This window comes from Sinohyriopsis cumingii, chromosome 1 (genome assembly GCF_028554795.1).
Source record: "Sinohyriopsis cumingii isolate HCF-2022 chromosome 1, ASM2855479v2, whole genome shotgun sequence".
NCBI lineage: Eukaryota > Metazoa > Mollusca > Bivalvia > Unionida > Unionidae > Sinohyriopsis > Sinohyriopsis cumingii.
Window position 1 is genome coordinate 5,703,377 of NC_142961.1, and position 24,270 is coordinate 5,727,646.

The following is a 24,270-nucleotide window of genomic DNA, read 5'->3' on the forward strand; positions in this document are numbered from 1 at the left end:
CAGATTCTCCAAAATGACATCTGTAGTTGCATAAAGTGACTTAGACCACGTACATGAGCTATGAGACTTGTAATATAATTGGAACATCCTTTTTTTCATAATATAAAAGGGGGTGGGGGGCTGCAATGTACAACTTTACAACAACTGAGATCAATATCTGGTTCACACTGAAAAAATTGTAAAAAAATGGGAAAAGAGAGTATAATTGAAAATTTTTGAATTTACAAATGTATTATTTATAGTCATACCATCGGTAAACGTACACTAGAATATAGATGTGCTTGTGTTATTATAACTCCAAGTGACATGGTGGTGGGTAGATGGAGCTTGAAGATTCATCGTGTGCTAAGCTTGATATGAATATGGCTGAAGTTACCGTAGTTACCGAAAAACATATAACAGGCAATCAGAATTACTAAGAAGCTTTACATGAGATTGCCTACATTTGTACACCAAAGAAATGTACATTAATAATATCTATCATTCCATTAATTTCAAAGAATTTGTAACTTCCATCAAAAGATGTTACCCTTATATTTTCTTTCGTGGTTTTTTGTTTCATTTTTGTACAAATTTATCCAAACCAAAGTTGGAAACTTTCAAGTTTGATAATTACACCAGACAAGTCAGTCAAGTTTTCCCCTACACTTTTGTCTCTTCATCTGAGATATAGTTAATATTATAAACTGAAAAATCTTTGAGAGTCTGTAATTTTTATCAACATGTTCCTATTGCACAAAAAAGATGCACCGTTGTGATTATTAGGAAGGATAAATACAACTTCTTCAGTGAGACTGACCAGTCTGTTCCTCTGGTGGAGAATCTTGTGTAAACATGTGATATCATAGCATTGCTTACTAAATGGCCAAAACAAAAACATTTCAAATTGTTATTGCAATTTTGTACCAAACTTTAATGAAGTATAATACACAATTAATATACAAATTAACACCATGCATGTCCTATTGCATATAATCAGATGTATAAACATGGAAATCCTTTTTATCTAAATACATGGGGCAATAAGTGCATTCAATTCATAACTTACACAGTCTATGCATAAAACAATTAAATTGCAATATCAAACACTTTTCAATTACTAGAACTTCATTTATTCCAATTCAGAAAAGTGGCTATATACATCAATGAAACGGACCTTCCAACATTACAATATCCAGAGCATAAATGATACATCAATCAATTATAGTGCATAGTTTTCATAATTTAAATCATTTTTAAATCACATCAAGTGAATATTACTGTATACAGTCGCTTGTAAGTTAAGTCTTACTGCATATTGCAGAGACCAAGATCTGCCATCACATAAATGGTAGATCTGGGTCTTTGTTGCTTGCAGTTGGACTCTGCTTGTATGTATGCATATAAAGTATCTCAAAATTATGTTAAATACATGTATCAAGAACTATCAAACATTTACAGGTTTATGTGCACCAACATAACATTTATATAAATCAGAATACTGTTCAACACAAGGAGACATAGCCTTGAGATCAAAAAAACCTTGGGGCTTGAGCTAATGCTTGAAATTCATGGTCAACCAATCAAAATAACTTTCCATTTAAAAGGTCTTTACTGACTGGCTGAAATTTAAATCAAACTAAAATACTAGTTCCAACATTGGTAGCAAAAGCTTTTATTAGACTAAATACAATAGTTATCACTGTGTAAAAGACAGACCCAGATCTGTTTCAAATGCATTTAGTATATCAGGGTCTATGTTATTTGATTTACATATTTATTTCAAATGAACAGCTCTGACCATGACTGGTGAATTATGTGATGGCAGTTACTAGGAATTGTGGATACCAATATTCATAATTTGTGGGAAAATAACATTTATAAATACTTAAATTAGTGGATTGGGGAAGGGCTTACATTTAGTGGATTGGGGAAGGGCTTACAATAGTGGATTGGGGAAGGACTTACATTACTAAATTGGGGATGGACATACATTAGGTGGATTGGGGAAAGGCTTACATTAGTGGATTGGGGAAGGACTTACATTAGTGGACTGGGGAAGGACTTACATTTGTGGATTGGAGAAGGGATCAGTGTTTGTTTTGTTTTTTTACAAGAACTGATGTTCACAGGGTCATTAAATTCACAGACTGGTGATGGGGTCATTTTTATTTTTCACAGAAGGATCATTGTTGACTGGATCTTTAAATTCATGAACTGAGAAAGGGTCTTTTGTTGTCCACATAAGGATTGTTGTTGATTGGATCTTTACATTGTTTGTTATCAACAGTAAAAATCAGCAAAAAGTGTTACCTTCTAAAAAAAAATTTGAAATCACAGTAGAGGTCAGAGCTGTTTGTAAGTGTGTGTGTGTGTTTGTGTGTGTTAAACATGGATATATATGCTAGTACAGCCTAGTCCATTTCCAGAAATAGACACTATACATACTGATATGAATAATTTGTCAATAGCAAGGCCTGCAAGATGCATGCAGAGTTTTACCTATATGGTGAGTAGAACAGACTAATCAAAATTCCAATGAAACATGAAAGCACCTGGCCATTTTTATCAGCTTACACTATGTATGTTTACAATGATACTGACCACACTAAAAAAATTGTACAGTTCAAAATTACCAATGGCCCAAGACCTGTGCATTTATCACCAGATCTATACATTTTGTAAAATGTCAGTAATGGAATGGTGGGGTTCCAATGGACATAGGAATGGTGGGGTTCAACGACAATATCCTTATATCAACCCATATGGTTGGACTGAGCAAATCATCTGAAATTTTATTACTCTGTTCAAAACTAAAGCTGAAGCATTATCATTTATGCAAATTCTATTTAACTGGTCAAAAATCACCATCAAAAGGTGAATATTGCCCAGTGAGAATGCTCAGTACAACATGTATTTATTCCTGTTTCATACATCAAGAAACAACAAAAAAGGAATTAAACAATATAATTTTTTAAATGGTTTATAGCTGAAATGTGGACCGCTTCTGTCTTATGAAAGCATGTATAATGTGGAAAAGATTGATATTGTCCCTACTGCAGCAGACAGGGAAAATGAGTTTGTATTGTTACACTATGACTGATGTGTTTTCTGATGACAGGGAGGAGGAAGAGAATGTCATCAACCTGCAGAAATAATGGAATAAAATTGTTCATTCTGTATTTCCTCTTAATATGTCACTTTTATGGTGGGCCTACAGCTCACAGGAAGGGTCCACAGTTTCCATCTACTTTAGGCTTCATATGCTATAAATGTCCTCTACGTAGTAGTGGATGGTTGATTTGGGAGATCAATGACCAAGAGGTCTTGGTCACCTGAGGCAGTGACATGGCAAAAAATTCTGTGATCACCAGTCCCTGCAAATTTGAATTCTGGAACCCTCTACCATTAAAAATGTTGTTTGATGTGACGATGGTAATTCTGGGTAACCTCTGACCTTACAGTTGTATTGTTGACCTGGTTTTTTTGATCAAGTTATAGGTATGCAGTCTTTGAACTTAATTTAATGTGAGCAAACCTTACATTTCTTATCAGACTCAACACTACGATCTCTAAGCCCAAAATCTAGAGATTTCTTTACCACCCTAAGTGCAAGTCATTTGCAAAGTTTGGTCAAATAATTCACTATATCAAAAGCTATTCTGCAAAACCTTTTTTGTTTGCAGTCACAATGACCAAGACCTTCAACCTGCTGACCTCCCAATCAACAAGTTCCTTCCATACCTTAAGTGCAATCCCTCCACAAAGTTGGGTTAAGATATGCAATCTTGAACTAAAGTTTTCATGCAAAATCCTGTTTTCTTCTTCTAGTTGGTGATTTTAAACTTTGACTATTTCACCAAAAAAAAACATTAGGCTTCATTCTTAGCCAATGTGAAAGTCATCCACAAACTTGGATTAGGTACATGGCTGAGAACTGAAATTTGTGTGCATGTACCATTTTTCTTCTTTCAATCATATTGCTCATCACCTTTCACCTTTGACCCAAATTCAATAGTTTTTCTCCTTACCCCAAGTACAAGTCATCCTCAAACATTGGGTCTATGTTTACGACTGACTATTTAAGCCCCATATCATCAGGCCTGTTCCTTACCTCAAAACTCTAGTAATTATAGCAGATGGAAACCTCAAGTTATTTTACAGAAATAGAACTGCTCAGAGACAGATAGATGGACAACATCATAATACAATTTGCCGTCTTATTGCACGAGTAAAACAACCACAAAATCTCAAGTAATGTAATGCACACTGCACATACAGCAAATTTACTATTTCTTTGCACATGCATGGTTGCTATGAAAGGTTGCACTAGCATGGGTGCTATGAAAGGTTGTACGAAAACTGTGAAAAGTTTGCCCTCTGGGCATTCTTACACAAAAGTATAAAAAAGGTATGTGCATGGAAATTAGGACATGATCAAATAACTGATCCATTGATCCTATTCCGTTGCAAGCAAATAAAATATATATGGGACGAAATCTGGACCAAATCCATAGTTACAATAACCTACTACTATTGGAGAAAATATTGGATCAGCAATGAACAAAACTGTCTCAATACACATATGCTTTGGTCAAGTACAACTTTAACCATTTAAACAGAAGGGTGGGTGGTTACTAAAGATCAAATCATCAGAAGCTTAAATGGTTCAAGACATACCAGATATAATGCAGAAAGTTGTTGTTTTGGGGCTTAACCCCATTTCTCAGCACAAGATATGCTGATCAAAGCAGCCAGTATAACTTGGTCAGATGGCAACGATCAGTAAAGGGGAGTGCTTTAAACCATTTGGCTACCTGGTCCCCTAAATACAGAAAGTTAGTTTTTGGTAAGACTGAGGTTGGGAAAATGGGTTCTCTTAAGTTAGTACTTGATAAAATAGCTTTGTTATTTAAATATAAAGCTTACTTACTTGTGCCTTAGTTATTTAACAATACTGATACAAGCTATGTGAAAGACACTTCCATGAACAGAATCCCTTCTGTAGACTTCAGAAACAGATCATGATGACATTATTGCATGAGTGATGACAAACTATATAAGTAAGATCCTCATCAATTTCACAAAATGACATTTTGAAAAAAAGCTGACACTTACAATTGTTAAAGTGTCTTCCACTAAATTTGTGCATCTCAGTTTTGTAAACATGAGATGGGAAATAAAAGAAATGTTCCCTTCAATTAGTCTCTACTGTTGTATGCCATTATTGTTCAACTTTTTTCATATCTGGTTGTGTCTGTGATCTGTTATGTTATATTGCTGCAAGTGAAATGCATTTTGGTGTCATATCATCAATGCAGGTGAAATACACTATGGGAGATTTGTTGCTGCTTTAAAATCCATGCTTCATGGCATAAAAGTTATCAACCATCATTAAATCTTTTTATATAAAATAATAAACCATAATCTGTATTACTGACCAGGTCAGAAATCCAATTTGGGAGGATGGCATGGGAAAAAAACAGCAATATTTTACTTTACATGCTTCAGTGAACTCAACTGTCACTGCCAAAGTACAAGGTATATAGTTTTTTATTAGGCATATTTTTACTAAAGTTAGTGGAGATGTGATCATGTCCTTTTCTTCAGTTATATATTAATGAAAGCACATTTAACTGGAAACTGGGACTAATCAGAGTCCAGATAGAAAGTTATGATTTTATGTGCTTTACTGTACACAAACAGTTACAATGGCTTAATTATTTTTATGGCTTATGAGTTTGATAGATTGTATGCTACCTATAAATTTTAATGGGATATAAATGCTTAAATAAATTTCATTACTGCATTTTTTCTCCTTTTTATATACTGAAAATTAGGTCAACAGTTTTTCTTCTGACGAGAAATGAACTCGAATAGATCTTTTGATTTATCTCTGAGCTGTCACGTATATGAAGTCAGAGTTACTTCCCTTCTCCCTTAAACCGTTTTATTTTTCAACTTCACTTTATGCAACAGGAAAGGAGCAAAGTATCCCAAGATGTATAAATCAATATTCCAGGCATGAGGTATTCGTTTTATTCAGGCAACCATTACCGTATATACTTGCAATTTGGGTCCAACTGCAAATAACATAGAACCCAAACCGGCCATGTGATAATGTGCTGGCAAATCAGGATCTATCTTGTCTGATCTACTGATTAATCCTAACAAACTGCACAGACCAAGATCTGTCAGTGCACTATGCCATGGCAGATCTAGGTCTGTGGAGTCTGCAGTTGTACTCAATTTATGAATGAGTACATACAGTGTACAATGTTTACATCAGAATGAAAAATATTTTGTATTTCAACAAAATAAAGGACCACATTATCACTGTCACTGTTGACTGTTATTAGAGACTGTCCATTATGTCACAAAATCAGTTTGTGTATACAATGTGTGTAGTTGAAACTTACGGTTACAGTACTTCCATTTAGAGCACATGAAATCTATTTTTTACTTACTAATCAGACATTACTGATCCCAAAGTTAAAATAGGAACTGATGCTTTTACTTTTTGGCTCTAATAAGTAAAAGCATAATTTATTTTCACATCAGAGTTCCAGAAATCACAGTACCATTTTTTACTTTCACTTGGGCCAGAAACTGTCACATACTTAAGTCCTTGGGCCAGAAACTGTCACATACTTAAGTCCTTATTGGCAACAAGAGGCATAGCTTAATAAAAAAAACACACAAAAAATCTAAGGTTTATTGTGGTTACATTTTTGATTTTATGAAAATGTTTCACTCAAACAACATTTTTAACTGCAGTGTATAAAGCACAGGAATGAACCCAAACTGACTTCATGATGAAATGTAACTTTTGGAAATCCTGATTCGTTCACATCATTTATACATTTTACATCTGCAATATGGCAGTGTCAAACACACACTGGATATGTCAGATATTGACAAGTCTCCAAACAAACAAGTTTTTTTTAACTTCATTATTTTTCACATATTTATAAATTTAACATCTGTCGAAAATACCAGAGAGCAAATATTTTCTGTAACTTTGCCTTAAAACCTAACAACTGAATTTTCCTCAAAATTACTTCATTTCATTAACACACTCTTCTAATCATGGCAGAACTCCCAACTTTCCACATTTTATGTCCCCATATAGGACAATTTTATTCAATAAATATCAATCAACTACTACCTTTTCAGTGATGTCAGAGGGATACTGACCAATCGAATTCAAGCAATTGGTGAATCATTATGTAAACATACCATAACTATTCTCAAATGAAAATTCTGACTAAACGAGACTCGAGCAGCTGGGATAATATTCCAAAATATTATGCAATATATGCAAATTCACCTGTTAAATTTACTTTTATCCCCCAGAACTTTGGCAAACATATATATATATATATATATATATATATATATATATATATATATATATATATATATATATCCCCTGATCTGTCTACTTATTAATTATGAGTAGAAGCAGATTGGTTGATGTCAGTTGCAGCTGCATTATATACAAAACTAAAACTAGTGTGAGAACAGAAATGTGCTCATGGAGCGCAAATGCTCTGCCATGACACCTAAAAACAACTAAACACAACAGTTATTGGACAGACTGAAAGATGGATGGACTGACAGAAAAGGATACCTGTATATACCCCTACCATGTGGTGAAGCATAAAACAACAACAACAAAAAAAAGAGGAAATTTTAAAGCTGATATGTTGATGGATAAGAGCTTCAATGATGACACTGATAAATAACTAATCTTCTTATCAAGTCACAGAAGAGAAATTCAATGTCCATGTGTTCATGCTAAGTCCAACATTCTGTCAAGAGAGATCCTGGCCAGCAGTCTGAAGCTTCATCACATGCTGGTAGATCTTCAAAGCAGGTCCAAGTTTGATTGACAGCCCTGTCAGAACATCAGATCGCTTCATCAGCAGTAATGACTTCCCATCTATCTCCTAAAACACAAAAATTGATCTATAAAATATGTACATCTTGACAACCTTTGATTAAATATTGCTCACTGGTGTTCTAGATGGATTTCTAACCAATTTCACTTTGAGCCAGCTGGCATTATTATGTAACTATCTCTGTACCACTTGTTACTCAAATCTTAACTGTCTGAAACCTGACTTACATTCCTCAATACCACATAGAAATTCATCTTGATGTAATGTTTCTCTCTTAATTTTACCAATTTTGATAAAGTTTTCTAGAGTGACTCTGCAGTGTTATGCAAGTATGCAAACAATTTATTTAAAAATCTTTAATTTTAAAGAACCTGATCTGGTTAAAGAGTAAGCTGAGAATACCTGACAAGTCTCTTGACCTTGGAATTTATTAATACCAATATAAAAACAGTTCTCTCTTAGTTCCTTACCCCTCACATTTCTGCCAATGAAGATATTAGTTCTTTTTTATTCTTTAATTCATCTATTTATCTATTGCATTTTCTATCTTCTGTCTACCAAAAAACAATCTGTATAGAAGCAATGGATCATTAGTATCATATGGTAACAGGATTCTTAATCAAGTGACAGCTGGGTGCACGTGTTTGTCATCTCAACTAATTTCCAAAAAGCAAAGTACAGTGGATATCACTAACTGCCTACAACTTATCTGCATGCATATGTTGGATAAAGGCACACAATTTCCATGCAAAAGTCCCTTGCTTTTTATTTATGATAAAGTTTGATTTATTGGCTTATCATATATACTTGCTTATAAGTCCAGTCTAAATGCAAACAACATAAATCCAGATCCAACATTTCTTAATGCACTGGCAGATTAGGGTCTATGTTTATTGTACCGATTACTGCCAATGACATGGCAGATCTGGATCCATGGAGTCTAAAGTTCAACTTGACTTATAAGTGAATACATACAGTATCTGTCCCACATACTTGTATGGTTAAATGCCATAAAATGTTGCCTGCATACCATCATGAGACTATCCCCTATGCCAAACAGAAGCAAAGTGTGTTCAATAATCATCTGATTTTGGGATTAGGTACCGTTTATACTTGATTATAAGTTGCAAGTGCAAATAACACAAGCATGCATCAGCAGATCAGGGTCTATGTTGTTTGTTCTACTAAATACTCCTAACAAACTGCATAGACCATGATGTACCTGTACTTAATGCGATGACAAAGATAATTAAATGCAGTTTGCAGTTGGACCCGACTTATAAGTGCATATATACAGTAGTGATTATTATGGGATTAGGGTAATGATCAACACCATCACATTTTATATAGACAATCAGCACTAACTATAGGAAGCTTAAATAATGTATGAAAATTTAAAGGACAGTATTGTGTGTCCAACCAATCAACACAACATCATCAACTTATGGATTTATATAAATGGAGTTATGGCAGTGACCTTAATATCATGGACATGGACTTTATTAATTTTAAACTTCAGTGGAGTCAAAACATATGGTCTGGTGTCGACTTATGCATGAATAATAATAATGGATAGGCTGAGTACTACTTATGGTACAGTTATGACTAAACTTGACAATCCTTGTTCACTATGTTGTAGGCTTGCATTAGTCATTCAAAACAAGGTAAATGATTGAGCTCTAGGTAGTTTACTTTGAACTGTACTAATATGTGTACTATCTAGTTTATATTCTTAAATATAGCAATGTATATGTTTGTGTAATCACAAACTATTTATTGCATGAATACAACAATTATAATGCGGACAATTTATTCATCTGCCTTTTTTTATACATAAAATCATCTAGTTTAACATTAAAGATCATTATATTTTTGTGAAGAAGAAAACATTCCTGACATTTGTGGAAATTACAAATATTATTGTGTTATCTGATTTCATTTTAGACTTAAGGGATTTAATTAAATGATATCACAGAAAAGTATCTAACAAATAAACAAATAAATAAAGCAAAAACAAAGAAATAAATTAAAATTTAGCCTGTTTTTTTATACTGGGTAAAATTGGAGTCACAGCTACTCATTGCTTAAGGCATTGGATGCACAACCAAGAGAGTGGGGATTAGGCCGATCAGCTACTGTTGTATGTCCTTGAGTAAAGCACTTTTCATTCATTTGCATAATCTGGTAAACTACATATCGTCATTTGTAAAAAACATTATATATTAAGCATCATAAGTTTTGTTGTTATGGGGAAAAAATTTAATAACTTCTATTGAATTCTTTTATCTAGAATTTCAGTCATAATCTGGAAAAGAAATATATTGGCAAAATCTATTTTTAGAAATAATGACCTTGATCATAGAGCTACTGACCCCAACTCGGCAGATTTCATTCTACAGCTAAGGGGAACAAACGTTCACACACAAAAATGTAATCCTCTTATCTAAAACTTACATTTCCATCTGGAATGATATATAATGTCAGAACATTTTCAGCAGCATTGATCTTGACCCCATTGATCTTGACCCCATTATTGATCTTGACCCCATTGATCTTGACCCCATTATTGATCTTGACCCCATTGATCTTGACCCCATTATCAATAGGATTCTATTTTGGCCAAGGGAAACATATGTTCCAAGTTACACTGAAATCTGTTTTGGTTAGGGGGAATACATGTACCAAGTTACACTGAAATCTGTTTTGGTTAGGGGGAATACATGTACCAAGCTACACTGAAATCTGTTTTGGTTAGGGGGAATACATGTACCAAGCTACACTGAAATCTGTTTTGGTTAGGGGGAATACATGTACCAAGCTACACTGAAATCTGTTTTGGTTAGGGGGAATACATGTACCAAGCTACACTGAAATCTGTTTTGGTTAGGGGGAATACATGTACCAAGCTACACTGAAATCTGTTTTGGTTAGGGGGAATACATGTACCAAGTTACACTGAAATCTGTTTTGGTTAGGGGGAATACATATACCAAGTTACACTGAAATCTGTTTTGGTTAGGGGGAATACATGTACCAAGTTACACTGAAATCTGTTTACTACAACTCAAGTCAACTCAAAATGAACACCTGCCATAATGACCACCAGAATCTAGCTGAAAAAATCCCAAGTTTATCGACTGATTTAAATTAAATCTGCCTAATAAGACAGCTACATATATAGGATACCTGGCATTTTAAGAACAATTTGTGAATTACATATGAAAACTATATATGCATACTTGATATAAAAACTGACTTTGTGATGTGGACACCCGTACTTGTCCTTCATACCCATTTTACCTGCTTATAAGAGAAAACTACCATGTTACAAAATGACAACTGTAAACTTTATCACTCACGACTTTTAAAGACTCCCTTCTTGCATTTGTCAAATCTTCTGTTTGAGAAAAATATTGGAGGATTTATTTACTATGAAGTTCAGGGCCTGCTTGTTGAGTTCAAATTCAACTCAAATCCCACTGCAGCAGGTGGAAAAGTGATTGTGTCTTGCTCAGGCAAAAAATAAGTTTGACAAAAAATGTCTTTGTACCAGGAAATAAATCTGTCCACTGGTTATTATTAAAGTACACTGGAAGACTCCTTATACAAGTATAAACAACATGAGCACTGGAAGACTCCTTACACAAGTATCAACAACATGAGCATTGGAAGACTCCTTACACAAGTCTCAACAACATGAGCATAGGAAGACTCCTTACACAAGTATCAACAACATGAGCATCAGAAGACTGCTTACACAAGTATCAAAAACATGAGCATCAGAAGACTCCTTACACAAGTATCAACAACAGGAGCACTGGAAGACTCCTTACACGAGTATCAACAACATGAGCATCGGAAGACTCCTTACACAAGTACCAACAACATGAGCATTGGAAGACTCCTTATACAAGTATCAACAACATGAGCACTGGAAGACTTCTTACACAGGTCTCAACAACATGAGCATCAGAAGACTCCTTACACAAATATCAACAGCATGAGGATAGGAAGACTCCTTACACAAGTATCAACAACACGAGCACTGGAAGACTCCTTACACAAGTCTCAACAACATGAGCACTGGAAACCTCCTTACACAAGTCTCAACAATATGAACATCAGAAGACTCCTCACACAAGTATCAACAAAATGAGCACTGGAAGACTCCTTACACAAGTCTCAACAACATGAGCATCAGAAGACTCCTTACACAAGTAACAACATGAGCATTGGAAGACTCCTTACACAAGTATCAACAACATGAGCATCAGAAGACTCCTTACACAAGTATCAACAACACGAGCACTGGAAGACTCCTTACACAAGTATCAACAACATGAGCACTGGAAGACTCTTTACACAAGTCTCAACAATATGAGCATCAGAAGACTCCTCACACAAGTCTCAACAAAATGAGCACTGGAAGACTCCTTACACAAGTCTCAACAACATGAGTATCAGAAGACTCCTTACACAAGTATCAACAAGATGAGCATTGGAAGACTCCTTACACAGGTCTCAACAACATGAGCATTGGATGACTTCTTACACAAGTATCAACAAAATGAGCATTGGAAGACTCCTTACACAAGTATCAACAACATTAGCATTTGAAGACTCCTTACACAAATATCAACAACATGAGCATTTGAAGACTCCTTACACAAGTATCAACAACATGAGAATCAGACGACTCCTGATACAGAATAGATGTGTCTGTAAAATACATATGCTCTCACAGCAAACCAAAATGTTTGAGTCCAAAATTTTTAAAAAATTACAATTGAATAAAAATGTAACCATGTAATCTGCTTATGCATGCAAACATGAATATCAGAGGATTAGGTTCACTGTGCCCTCCAAATGGCCTAAAAATTGTGTAAATAATTGTCATAGAAAGTTTTATCTGTCATAAAATGTTACAATATTACAATACCAGTAGGAGTTATAATGGGAACTCTATGATGTCATATGCACATGATGTTAGTAATCACGTCATGCAATTTAAGCAAAAAATATACATTTCTGGATGATATTTAACAAAGAGTGCATGCACTGCCCATGACATTATTGTATCAGAATAATAGCCTGTGAAAAAAACTAAGTTGGTTTGTAAATGTGCTCTAAATTAAAACTGATAGAACAGTTCTTCATGGATCAGCCGAAAATGATCTTAGGATCACACAAAATTTGGCCTATATTGTCTGCATGTGTGAGTTCAAGTCTTGGGCTCAGCTGATGTGGGGATGTGAGAAAGCTTGCCAGTAGCTTTCCATGGGTCAGTCACGCTTACTGCGGTTTTCCCAGGTTCCTCCTCCACCAGCTATACTGGCCACCATGTTCAGCCTATCTTACATAAAGAAATGGTGTTAACCCCAAAACAACAACAGCATAAATCTTTGGAATAAATTCAAAACTGTCATCAGAATAATTATACATAATAACACAACCGAGGACATAGGCTGCTGGTTCTACTTTTGATTTTATCTCAAAAACTGACAGCTGTTTTTATGCTTTTCTTGCTGTATCTAAGGTGCAGTGAATCTTTTATATCTTCTGTAATTTTAATACCTGGTCTTTAAAGGCTTGAGCCTGTTCCTCAAAGCCTAGTTCCTTGAAAAAGGTTGTGACGTCTGCTATTGTCCACTCGGATGCATCTGGGTAACCATTGTGTTGAACCTTCATTGAGTTAAGACGTGACAAGGATTGATGTAAATTGGCCTTCACTTTATTTTCTTTCCTGGAAAAGGTGGAGCAGATAATAACATTTTATGAAATTTCACCATGCAGCAGCAATATTTGTGTACTGAACAATATCACATCTATGGATGCAATTATATGAGAAAGAGTAACTGCAAGTGAAAAATTCCTAAAAATGGAATATATGAATGGGTAGGGCAAGAGTACACATTCACTCTGCACCACTTCAGTACCTGTGGCTTCTCTAGACCAAGGTCATGTAAAGGGTTTATTTTTGGTTGACTGGATTTGGTGTTTTTAATGGCCTTTTCAACATATTATTGAATATATCAGGCAGAAGAAATTGGAGCTAAGTGCCTCTCTCAAGAACAAAATGAGACAGCTGATTCAGGCTTAGTTTGGGTAGGTATAAAAGTCTGATGCTTTACCGACTCAGTTACTACAATTCATATCAGATTTATCAGAGTATATATCCATCCAACTGCAAAGAACATTGACTTCGTTCACATAATATCCTGGCACATGCTGTTAATTCTGCTTGTGATTTCCTGTAAACAGCATAGACCCTGACCAGTGGGGACATGATCAGCATAGACCTTGATCTGTGGTGCATGATCAGCATGTACTCTGATCTGTGGGTGCATAATCAGTACTTACCTTGACCTGTGGGTACATGAGCAACAAAGACACTGATCTGTGGGTGCATGTTAAGCATGGAGTTAGATCTGTGGGTGCAAGATCAACATAGACCTTGATCTGTGGGTGCAAGATCAGCATAGACCCTGAACTGTGGGTGCATGAGAAGCATCAACCTTGATATGTGGATGCATGATCAGCACATATCCTGATCTATATAGGTGCAGATCTGAGACAATACTGTTTGCAGTTTGGCATGCATTAAGGCATAGTGATCCCTCACTACAACACTGCAAACCAGTCATAAAAGTGTGACGTGATACAGGAAAGTTTGCCTTTCACTGACATACATTAGATAGAAATATATTTTCACCAGCATTATAAGTTCCATAAACATATCAGTGTTATATTTGGGATGGTACTATATCAAGGTGCTTTACAATGAGGAACCACTGTACTTATCCAAAATGTTAGATTTTCTTCTGGGTGTTCCAGCTTCTTCCACCCCTAAAAAGATTTCAAGTCACAAGAAGACCACCAAGAGTGCTGATTCGTACAATGTAACAGAACATGTACAACAGTTCTTGTATATGTAAAGTTTTGTTACCAGAAACTGATGGCTCTTGCCATTTCTGATATTTCTTCCATTAGTAACCAAAAATGACATGTTAAATATGAAGTACTAACTGTCCCAATCTCAGACAATTTGCCTGTTTACATCAACACCAGGCATAAATTAATGTATAAAAACCTACACATGGCACTGACAAGAATAAAATCTAGACATTATTCTACAAAATAAAGCCAGTTGTTTTTCTTATATTGATAAACTAGAAGACTGGTGAGGAATTCGCTCATGTAAATGTACCCCAATCTTTCTTGCATCCCACCCTTATCTGATAATGGAGATGAATCAATAGCAAAAGAAATGCAAATATTTCTTCTGAAAATAGCGTGAGTACAATGACTGTCAACATGCACATCTTAAGACACTCAAGATGGCCACTGTGGATGTCTTAAGATACTCAAGATGGCCACTGTGGATGTCTAAAGACACCCAAGATAGCCACTGTGCATGTCTAACAGGGATGTCTTAAGTCACTCAAGATTGCCACTGTTGATGTCTAACATGTATGTCTTAAGACACTCAAGTTGGCCACTGTGGATGTCTGATATGCATGTCTTAAGTCACTCAAGATGGCCACTGTGGAAGTATAACATGGATATCTAAGGGGGCGCTCACCAGTCATTATGTACTTTTGAGAGAGTGACGTATGTAAGGTGAAGTTGTTCGCATTTAAAACATGTACAATGGAGAGAATGTTGGCATACCTCTGTGCTACATTAATGTAATGTGGATGATATTTGTTTGAATATTGTACTTTTGGAAATTGTACATGATTTAAGTACACTGCTAACTAAAATGACTGCTCCCTTGTGCTAAAAAATCAATTAGTCTAAAGTACACTATCCATAGCAGCAATTAAAACAGGGAAAATGAATTTTCCCAGACTAAACAATACCAGCTTCTGAAAGTGCAATGTAAAAAAAGTTATGAGCTCTTTTTTTATACAATTTACCTCTGAAGTTCAGGAAGCAGAGCATCACCTTAAAGCAAATATAAAAATGTATGCAATTATTTTTTAAATTTTCCTTTAATTATGCATGATGTTCTGAATAAAATGGTACATTCATATTGATGTTAAGCATGAAAATAAACTAATTATGCTCATTTTGCTCTTGCTTACATAATTTGCCATGAGGTATGTTTGTGTGAGTAGTGACCTTAATTATGGGGAAATTAGAAGTCTTAGAATATAGGAATAGAGTCAACATAAATTTAAAACTGTTGCAATAAGTAAAATAAATATATAGTGAAAATGTTTCTTTTCATTTATTTGCAATGAAATAAAAAATAAAGGATGAGAAAGAGAATTCGCTTCTTCCATATTAAACAATAGGCAAATATTTTATACTTTGACCTTTATGAACCTGATCTGTTCCATCACTTTTCAAACTCTAAAATTCATTGTTGATATCTCAGAAATAATTCTGGCTAGTTTCATGTTCCTGTCATTCAGTATAACATTGGTTGCTATGTTTACAATATGTAATGTGCATTTTTAAAATAACTCACTTTTTATTATGGGGTGGGGGGGGGTGGACTTGTTAGACACTCTGACACTCATAAATACTGTTCTGTGGGGTGAAATGCAGGAGAAATATTCAAATGGACTGTTTAGATGCTTGCGACTTAAATGTTTCAGCCATAAAATCAAAATTAAATCACACAATAATAATAACTATGTTCTCTTTATTGGGGCGCTCACCAGTTATTATGTACTTTTGACAGAGTGACATATGTAAGGTGAAGTTGTTTGCATTTAAAACATGCACAATGGAGAGAATGTTGGCATACCTCTGTGCTACACTAATGTAATGTGGATGATATTTCTTTGAATATTGTACTTTTGGAAACTGTACATGATTTAAGCACACTACTAACTAAAATGACTGCTCCCTTGTGCTAAAAAATCAGCCTGAATTAGTCTAAAGTAAACTATCCATAGCAGCTATTAAAACAGGGAAAATGAATTTTGCCAGACTAGACAATACCAGCTTCTGAAAGTGCAATGAATGAATTACCAAATATATAAAACGTAAAAAAAGTTATCAGCTCTTTTTTATACAATTTACCTCTGAAGTTCAGGAAGTGAAAATGACAAAGTAGAGCTAGCACGTTTTTGAAAGGTGCACATTCTGGAGTAAGGCCAAGCTGTATACTCTATAACCCATATTACACCCATCAATCATGCATGAAAAAAAAGGGAATTAAAGGTTCTTTGAATTATACCTAAGATATACAAGGTCTTTTTTAAATAGCCAGAATAACCAGTGAGAAAAGCCGGGGAAATTATTTTTCTTTAAAATTCTAACCCTATGCAAAATACAAAACTGTAGAGCGTGACCTTAAGACACTCAAGATGGCCACTGTGGATGTCTAACAGGGATGTCTTAAGTCACTCAAGATGGCCACTGTGGATGTCTAAGTAGAAACATTTTCTTTCAAAACTGAATAAGTGTGCACTGTTTCATGGCAATCCTGCATGTAGTTTAGGAGGAGCAGCAAAAACAAATGTGTCAGTGCAAAGATGGATAAATGATCACTAACAACAGGTGATTCCATAAGCTCCTCAGGTTGATGACCATTTGAGGTAACAGCTGCTGGAGCAAAGTGGCTTGTTTTTTTATGTGCATCCACATGTTATGACCTAAAAATATGCATCCACAGATTATGACCTTAATATTGCATCCACAGGTCATGACCTTAATATTTGACTTTTTATGGCTATAAAACAAATGCAAGACTAGTTACACTAATGAGTGCCAGACAAAAGATGGACAGTTGGAGAGATGGAGCAAAGGTCATGATGAGTACGTTATACCATATGTACCCGCTTATAAATCGAGTCCAGCTGCAAACTGCAGACCTAGATCTAGCAGTGCATTAGGTGTTGGCAGACCTGGGTCTGTGCAGTTTGTTAGAAGTAGTCAGCAGATGAAACAACATAGGCTGTGATATGTAGGTGTATTATGCTAAATCATATTTGTTGTTTGCAGCTTGCTTCAACTTATAAGTGAATATGTATGGAAGAGTGTGTGAGATTTGGGTTTTTAAGGTAGTTTTTAAAAAAATGTTCAGTCATATCACTATGATGTCTGCAGTGTGGCAGTTTATAGTGATGTCTGGCACTGGGGCATCGTGCCACAGATATACAGCATGATGTCCCACCCAGTCACATTGTACTGACCAGTCCTAACACTAACCCCTTAAAATGCTGACCACCAAGCAAGGCAGCTGCTAGTACCATTTTTGTAAGTCTTTGGAAATGACTCAGCTGGGTTTATAACCTGCAATCTCCAGCATATGAGGTGGACGCTGTAACCAGTTATGCCATCACAGAGATGCCAAAACACTAGATAATGTATAGTAAGTAAAATGCAAATAAGAATAAATTATCTTCTAACGTAAGTATATGTTTTATATACAATTTTACCTGTAGGTTACAAACAAAACTCTAGTTAAACTGCAAGTCTGAACATTCTCAGAAACCAAACAAAACCTTTAGTATTCAGGACTATACAGTTTACTGAGATAATTCTATTGAAAGAATGGAAAGTTTGGGATTCGAAACTTAGTTTAGTTTCATGGAAATTTGGGTTTAACAAAGTCTAACATTGAGGACTTCAATGAACAAGTGTGTTTGTGTGTGCATGTGTGGTATTTTAATGCAGCTTTAACAATTTTTCAGACATATTACTATATCTGCAGTGTGGCAGTTTATAGTGATGTCTAGTACTAGGGCACCATGCCAGACATGCAGCATGATGTCCCATCCAGTCTCATTATCCTGAAACAAGCCCAACCAGTCCTAACACTAACTTCTTAATGCTGAGCACCTAGTGAGTCAGCTGTTAGTATAATTTTTATAAGTCTTTTGCATGACTCAGCCAGGGTTCAAAACCCATGACCTCCCGCATCTGAGCCAGATGCTCTAACCACTAGGCCACTGAGATGTATATGTTTATTTTCCATTTATACTAGGACTTCAAAATATACCATAATTACCAAATATATTCACTCATTTATAAATTGAGCCAAACTGCAAAGAACAAAGAACCTGATCTGTCATAGCATATTGCACCTTCAGATCAGGGTCTATGTTTTTTATTCTACTGATTACCCATAACATACTACATAGACCCTAATCTGCAAGCGCATTATGCACAGGCAGATCTGGGTCTGTGCAGTTTGCAGTTGGATTCATTTTATAAGAGAATATATAAAGTAATTCATACAAAAACTATAATTTTTTTGTTTGTAAACCTTATTTTAACACCCATCTCTTTGATAGGTCAAATTTCCCAGCTATCTTTTCATGTCCAAAAAGTACATACATAACTGAATATGGAAATCTCAAGAGTTTTCAAGCTGTGGCCTAGGCGTTAACTCCTTTAAAGGGTAAAGATGGGACCTAGAACAAAGGTCATTGCATGTGTAATTTTTATCTTGTCATGCCCAGGAAATGAATATGTACTTACTGGGTGTGGATCACAAGATTTTCTATATTATGACCAAGGGGCCAGTCTATCTCTACTGAAAGACCTTGGGTCATGACCTAGGGGATGCATGTCTGACAAATATTGATACCTGGGTTGGGTCACTGATCACACATGGCAATTTCTCGATATGTACTAAATACAATTCTGCAATTATCTGGAATTTATAAGTGTGATTTGGATTTTCAATGCAACTTTAACAATTTTTCAGTCATATCGCTAAGATGTCTGTAGTGTGGCAGTTTATTGTGATGCCTAGCACTGGGGCATCATTGCTGCTAAATGTAGCATGATGTCCCACCCAGTCACATTATTCTGACACCAAGCCAACCAGTCCTAACACTAACCTCTTAATGCTGAGCACCTTGTGAGGCAGCTGTTAGTACCATTTTTATATGCCTTTTTTATAATTCGGCGGGATTTGAACCCATGATCTCCTGCATCCAAGGTGGAATTTCTTAAAGATGTACCAATGTCACTTTTTGCTGATTATGCTGATACAGCGTATAGCCAATTATTAAAATTGCAGACACCAAGTATGAGACCAATTATTTCATTATTATTTGTTTTATAACAATGACTAGTTCAGAAACATAAACCTATTAGTTTAAAGGTATTTTGTCGTGTGAGTTATAACAAGGTTGCTTATGCGACAAGTGAATTTGAACTTCTATACAAAAACAAACAGAAACTGGATAAGACGTACATTGCAATTTATAGAAAACAATGATCACACAAACATAAAACTTTAAAAACTTTAAAACTTTTAACTTACATTAAGTGATACAGGTCGCCATCACTAATTTTCAATAAATAACTAAAAATGTAAATAACAATAGCCCAATAATAACTAAAATTAATAATATGCATACCTTAAGACTAAAGTTAAACGTCACTGTACATTGGCTGCAGCTAATACTGAAAGAATAGTCTAGGTATTTAAACAATAGTAATGATCAAAAAAAAATTCCGGCCTGTGCCTCTAAACAGCTGCTCGCTCTGGATGCTTGAAGCTGGTGCAGGCAAATACCATCCAGCTAATTTGGCAAGTAGAGGAACTGAAACCTGTGAGTGCCCCACCAGCCATATGTGTCTTCTTCTCGTGGCAACAGAGTGCTGGCCAGATACAATAAAAGCATCCTGTCAATGGCATCATCCAAGTGGGTAGTTTTGTTGACGGTATGGACGGGTTCGTCACAGGCCACAGAATACAAATCCCGGATATGTGATGTTGATGGTCCAGTGGCCTTTGTTTCAGTTTCACTTTTTCTTTTTTTTTTTTTGTTGGAGATTCCTCCTGCTAGCCAGCTGATGCAACTATGATGCGTTCTACTCTAAGGTATTCTTTGGATCTGGTCACAAGTAATTCTTCATTGAATACGTGATGTTTGAATCGTGGATCCAAGATAGTGGCCAAGACAAGACTATTGTTGCTGCAACATCAGCAAAGCATGTGTTTAGTGACATCAATATGTCATGGGGCATTGTCTGAATACCTTGACTCACTTCATGCTCTCGAGCTAGCAACATTCTGAGCTTTTTCAGCATAGGAAGAATAATGGATACTGATTTCTGGCTATCACTTACTTCCTTGGTAATGTCTGCAAATGGGCCTAACATGTCCACAATATTTTTAATCAAGACTGTTGAGCTGTTAAGCTAGGCAGGTCATAGAGAGTAGCATAAGCCCCAAGGACTTGTTTTTGTTCATATAATGAAACCATCAAATTGCATGTAGAATTTTAGAGTGTCTGGACATCCCAAATGAGTTTCTTATGGACAACGGTACATTTTTCCTGCTTCTCTTTCAGCTGCTGTTGTGCCAGAACTTACAGACTATGGATTGCAAAATCGCCAAAACATCTTTGACAGCTCATTGCGACACAATATCATCACTGACAAGGAGCTGCAGTGTGTGTGCAAAACAGCTGATGCTGTTGATTTCAGCCAGATGCATTGCTGTAACCTTGTTTGCACCTCCATCACACATAAGAACATAAATCTGAGTTTTGGGAATCTTGTATTCCTCGCATAATTTGCCCAGTTTGCTTGCCAAATATTCTCCAGTGTGAAATTTCATCAAGAGACGTTGCTGCTAAAATTACCTGTTTCAGCTGAATGTCTTTCATCAGCCAGTGTGCCGTAAGTCAACAAGGCTACGCCGTTGGATGGGCCTGACCATGCTTCAGAGGTCAAACTAAGGTCAAATTGGGCAGAAACTAAATCACGCAATTTTATAACGCGGTTCTGCCTTGGCCATCAGATGTCAAAATCCAATGTCTTCAACAACAAAACATGGTTGCACATCTACTGCCATGAGTTCTGCAACAGCTTTGTGCCAATTAATAGCTCTCAAGTCAGTCAAATGCAAATGGCTGCTTCCGGTGCAGCATGGCGTCAATAGTCAGAGTACTAGGAGTTGCTGCAGTTACTGAGGTTATCTGTGCAGCATCCTTTTCTTTTTTATGTGCCATGTTCGACGATGTGCATGCAGTGCAAGTGCTGGGCAAGATTTGATGTTGTATAGTTTTTAGAATCCTTTCCACCTCTGGAAAGGAATGGTTTGCAAATTGTGCAATTTGCTTTGGACTCATCGACTGCATTTACTTTGAAGTAATTCCAGACTAAACTTGAGTGTTTCAAGTTCAAAACTATGCATAGTCTTGGTAGTATATTTAATAGTGTACAATCGCTAGTTAACATTAATAATTTAATCAATTCACTCTCTTTAAAAATGTTTTAAATCAAGTAAGATACTACTAAGCTGTCCATGTGGCTGGATGGATGCACTCACCACGCTGCACATCGTGTGCTGAAGCAGCTCAGCAGCTGGGGTATTCAGGGGTAACGTCGCTGGTGCTGGCATGCCAATATCAATGCTGCATATTTGTATGTCAGCATTCAGCTGCTTCAGTGTGCAACTGCTATTCATTGATTAGCAGCATTGCAGGACTGGTTAAAGAACAGATTAACTATAGTGAGTCATAGTTTCATAGTAGTTGGAAATTTCGCTAGCTATCTAATCTGCCTAGCTATCTGCTAATGTGTATCCTGGAAGTTCAACAGCCACACGAGGCCTCATTGGCTGGTTGGCTGCTGTGATTGGGATGACTGCATGAATCGTATTGATAATTTGTTGTGTGCAGACAAAAAGGTGTGTTAAAAGAATATTTTGTCTTTCAATTAACCCCCCAAACAAATGCTTGTTCCTTAATTTTCACTATTTAATTCTGATTTAAAATTCAAGCCATGTCAAGATGAATGTTATGACTGAATTTATAATTTGGAAATTTGTTTACATCGGCACCAATTATTTCTGTCAATACCGATTGTTCTAATAATCAGCCCGATTATGAGTGTGACCAATTAATCGGTACAGCTTTAACATTTATGTAAATCACCCCTTCCCATACTAGGCACAATTCAGGAGCATGCAGGGTTGCATCTAGGATTTGATAAAAGTGGGTATTTGCCCCCACTGAATCTGAAGAAAATGGGGGGAGGGTTGGCAACGTAGCCATTAGAGGGCCTTCCAGTATGGTGTGAAAAAACCTCAATGTATTCAAAAAGAGCAATAGCAAGTATAATAAGTGTATTAAATGCATATCATGTCTTCTGTATATTAGAGTATATCTTAAAAAATAGTGCAATGTACTTCCTGCATGTCACATGCTCAGTTCTAATTGGTTACACATTCATACTAAGAAAGATCAGAAGAGCACATCTTTTCCTTTCATTGATGAGAAAAAATAATTTTTAAGGAAAGTCCAAAGCTCAAAATGAATTATGGAAAGTATATCTACAGTTTTAATCACAGTTAACTCTTAGCTGAAACATAAATACATCTGCATCCAGACTGACTGTAATTATAACTGCATTGTTCTGCAAATATGATCACTATTTCCTAAATAGCCTCCTGTTCTTCCTCATCCTACACTCTATCAATGCCTTGTTAAAGCTGAAGTCTCTCAGAGGAGGTACTTCAATTGAAATCATCATGACTCTCTTGAGAACCCTTTCTTCTAAACAGCTTCTTCCTGCAATTTTGGTTTGATTTTTATTGCTGAATCATCTCTCTCAGTCAGCAGTTTGGTATGGCATAACCATGGTCACAGATGCTAACTGAACATAGGAAAACCCATTACAGTGTCACTGAAATGTGACCTGTCTAGACAGTAAACAATTTCATGACAAAAGAAACAGGGACCAATAATCCAGATTGATTAAAAAAGAAAAACATTATTCACTATTAAATGTTGACAGGATGTTCTAACGACGAGCTACCAAATGCAATTTCATTGGCTGATCACGATGCTTGGTGCTATATTTTCATAACAGAGGGATTTCTTAAGATATGCACTGATTGGAACCTAACTGATCAGGTTTTGCTTGCTTGTTAACATATACCATTTTTCCATCTAAATTCAATAGAAAAAAATGTAAATAAAATTAAAGAACTTATTTGAAATTCTTCTACAGAAGCCCTTGATGAATATGTTGTGTTTCCTCTAACTTTCATGTTGCCAACACCAACACCCAGAAAGTCAACAAAATCCAACAGTGAGCCATATTTTAGAGAAACAATATTATCCTTCATCAAGCAATAGGAAACAGACATAGCATGAATAATTGATTCAGATTTCTTGCTGATAGCTGCCATACATGTAGTTTTAAGATTTTCACTTAGTTTCAAATCCTGAATCACCTGTTTGTGAGCTGGTAATTCAACAGGTCTGTCAAGGGTTGATGTCCTGAAATTAGTTTTTACACACCATCTACAAAGCATTTTTTTCCATTCATTTCCAGCCGGGGTCGATTTTGTTTCCAATCTGAACTGAAAGAGTACTTTTTTTTTAGCCTGAGAAGTGTTTGTTTGCTGCCATTGTGCCTACTGACAGAAACTAATGCACCCTGACTGTTATTAGAA

General features: G+C 35.7%; 1 protein-coding gene across 2 annotated transcripts in view; it reads right to left on the bottom strand.

Moving 5' to 3' along the window:
• Nucleotides 1-886: 886 nt before the first annotated feature.
• Nucleotides 887-24,270, bottom strand: part of LOC149806353 (histone acetyltransferase KAT6B-like) — a 55,170-nt gene continuing 31,786 nt past the window's right edge. Inside the window, exons 7-9 of one of the 2 annotated variants that reach the window (XR_016420070.1) lie at nucleotides 13,458-13,626; nucleotides 3,978-7,931; nucleotides 887-3,535 (exon numbers count right to left, since the gene is read on the bottom strand). Coding sequence is in view for 1 of the 2 variants with exons in the window: in XM_089951918.1 (XP_089808044.1) it covers nucleotides 7,797-7,931; nucleotides 13,458-13,626 (304 nt within the window). In the remaining variant the exon portion in view is untranslated. Of the gene's footprint in view, nucleotides 7,932-13,457; nucleotides 13,627-24,270 lie in introns of both variants that reach the window. The other variant, XM_089951918.1, reaches the window with a different exon arrangement.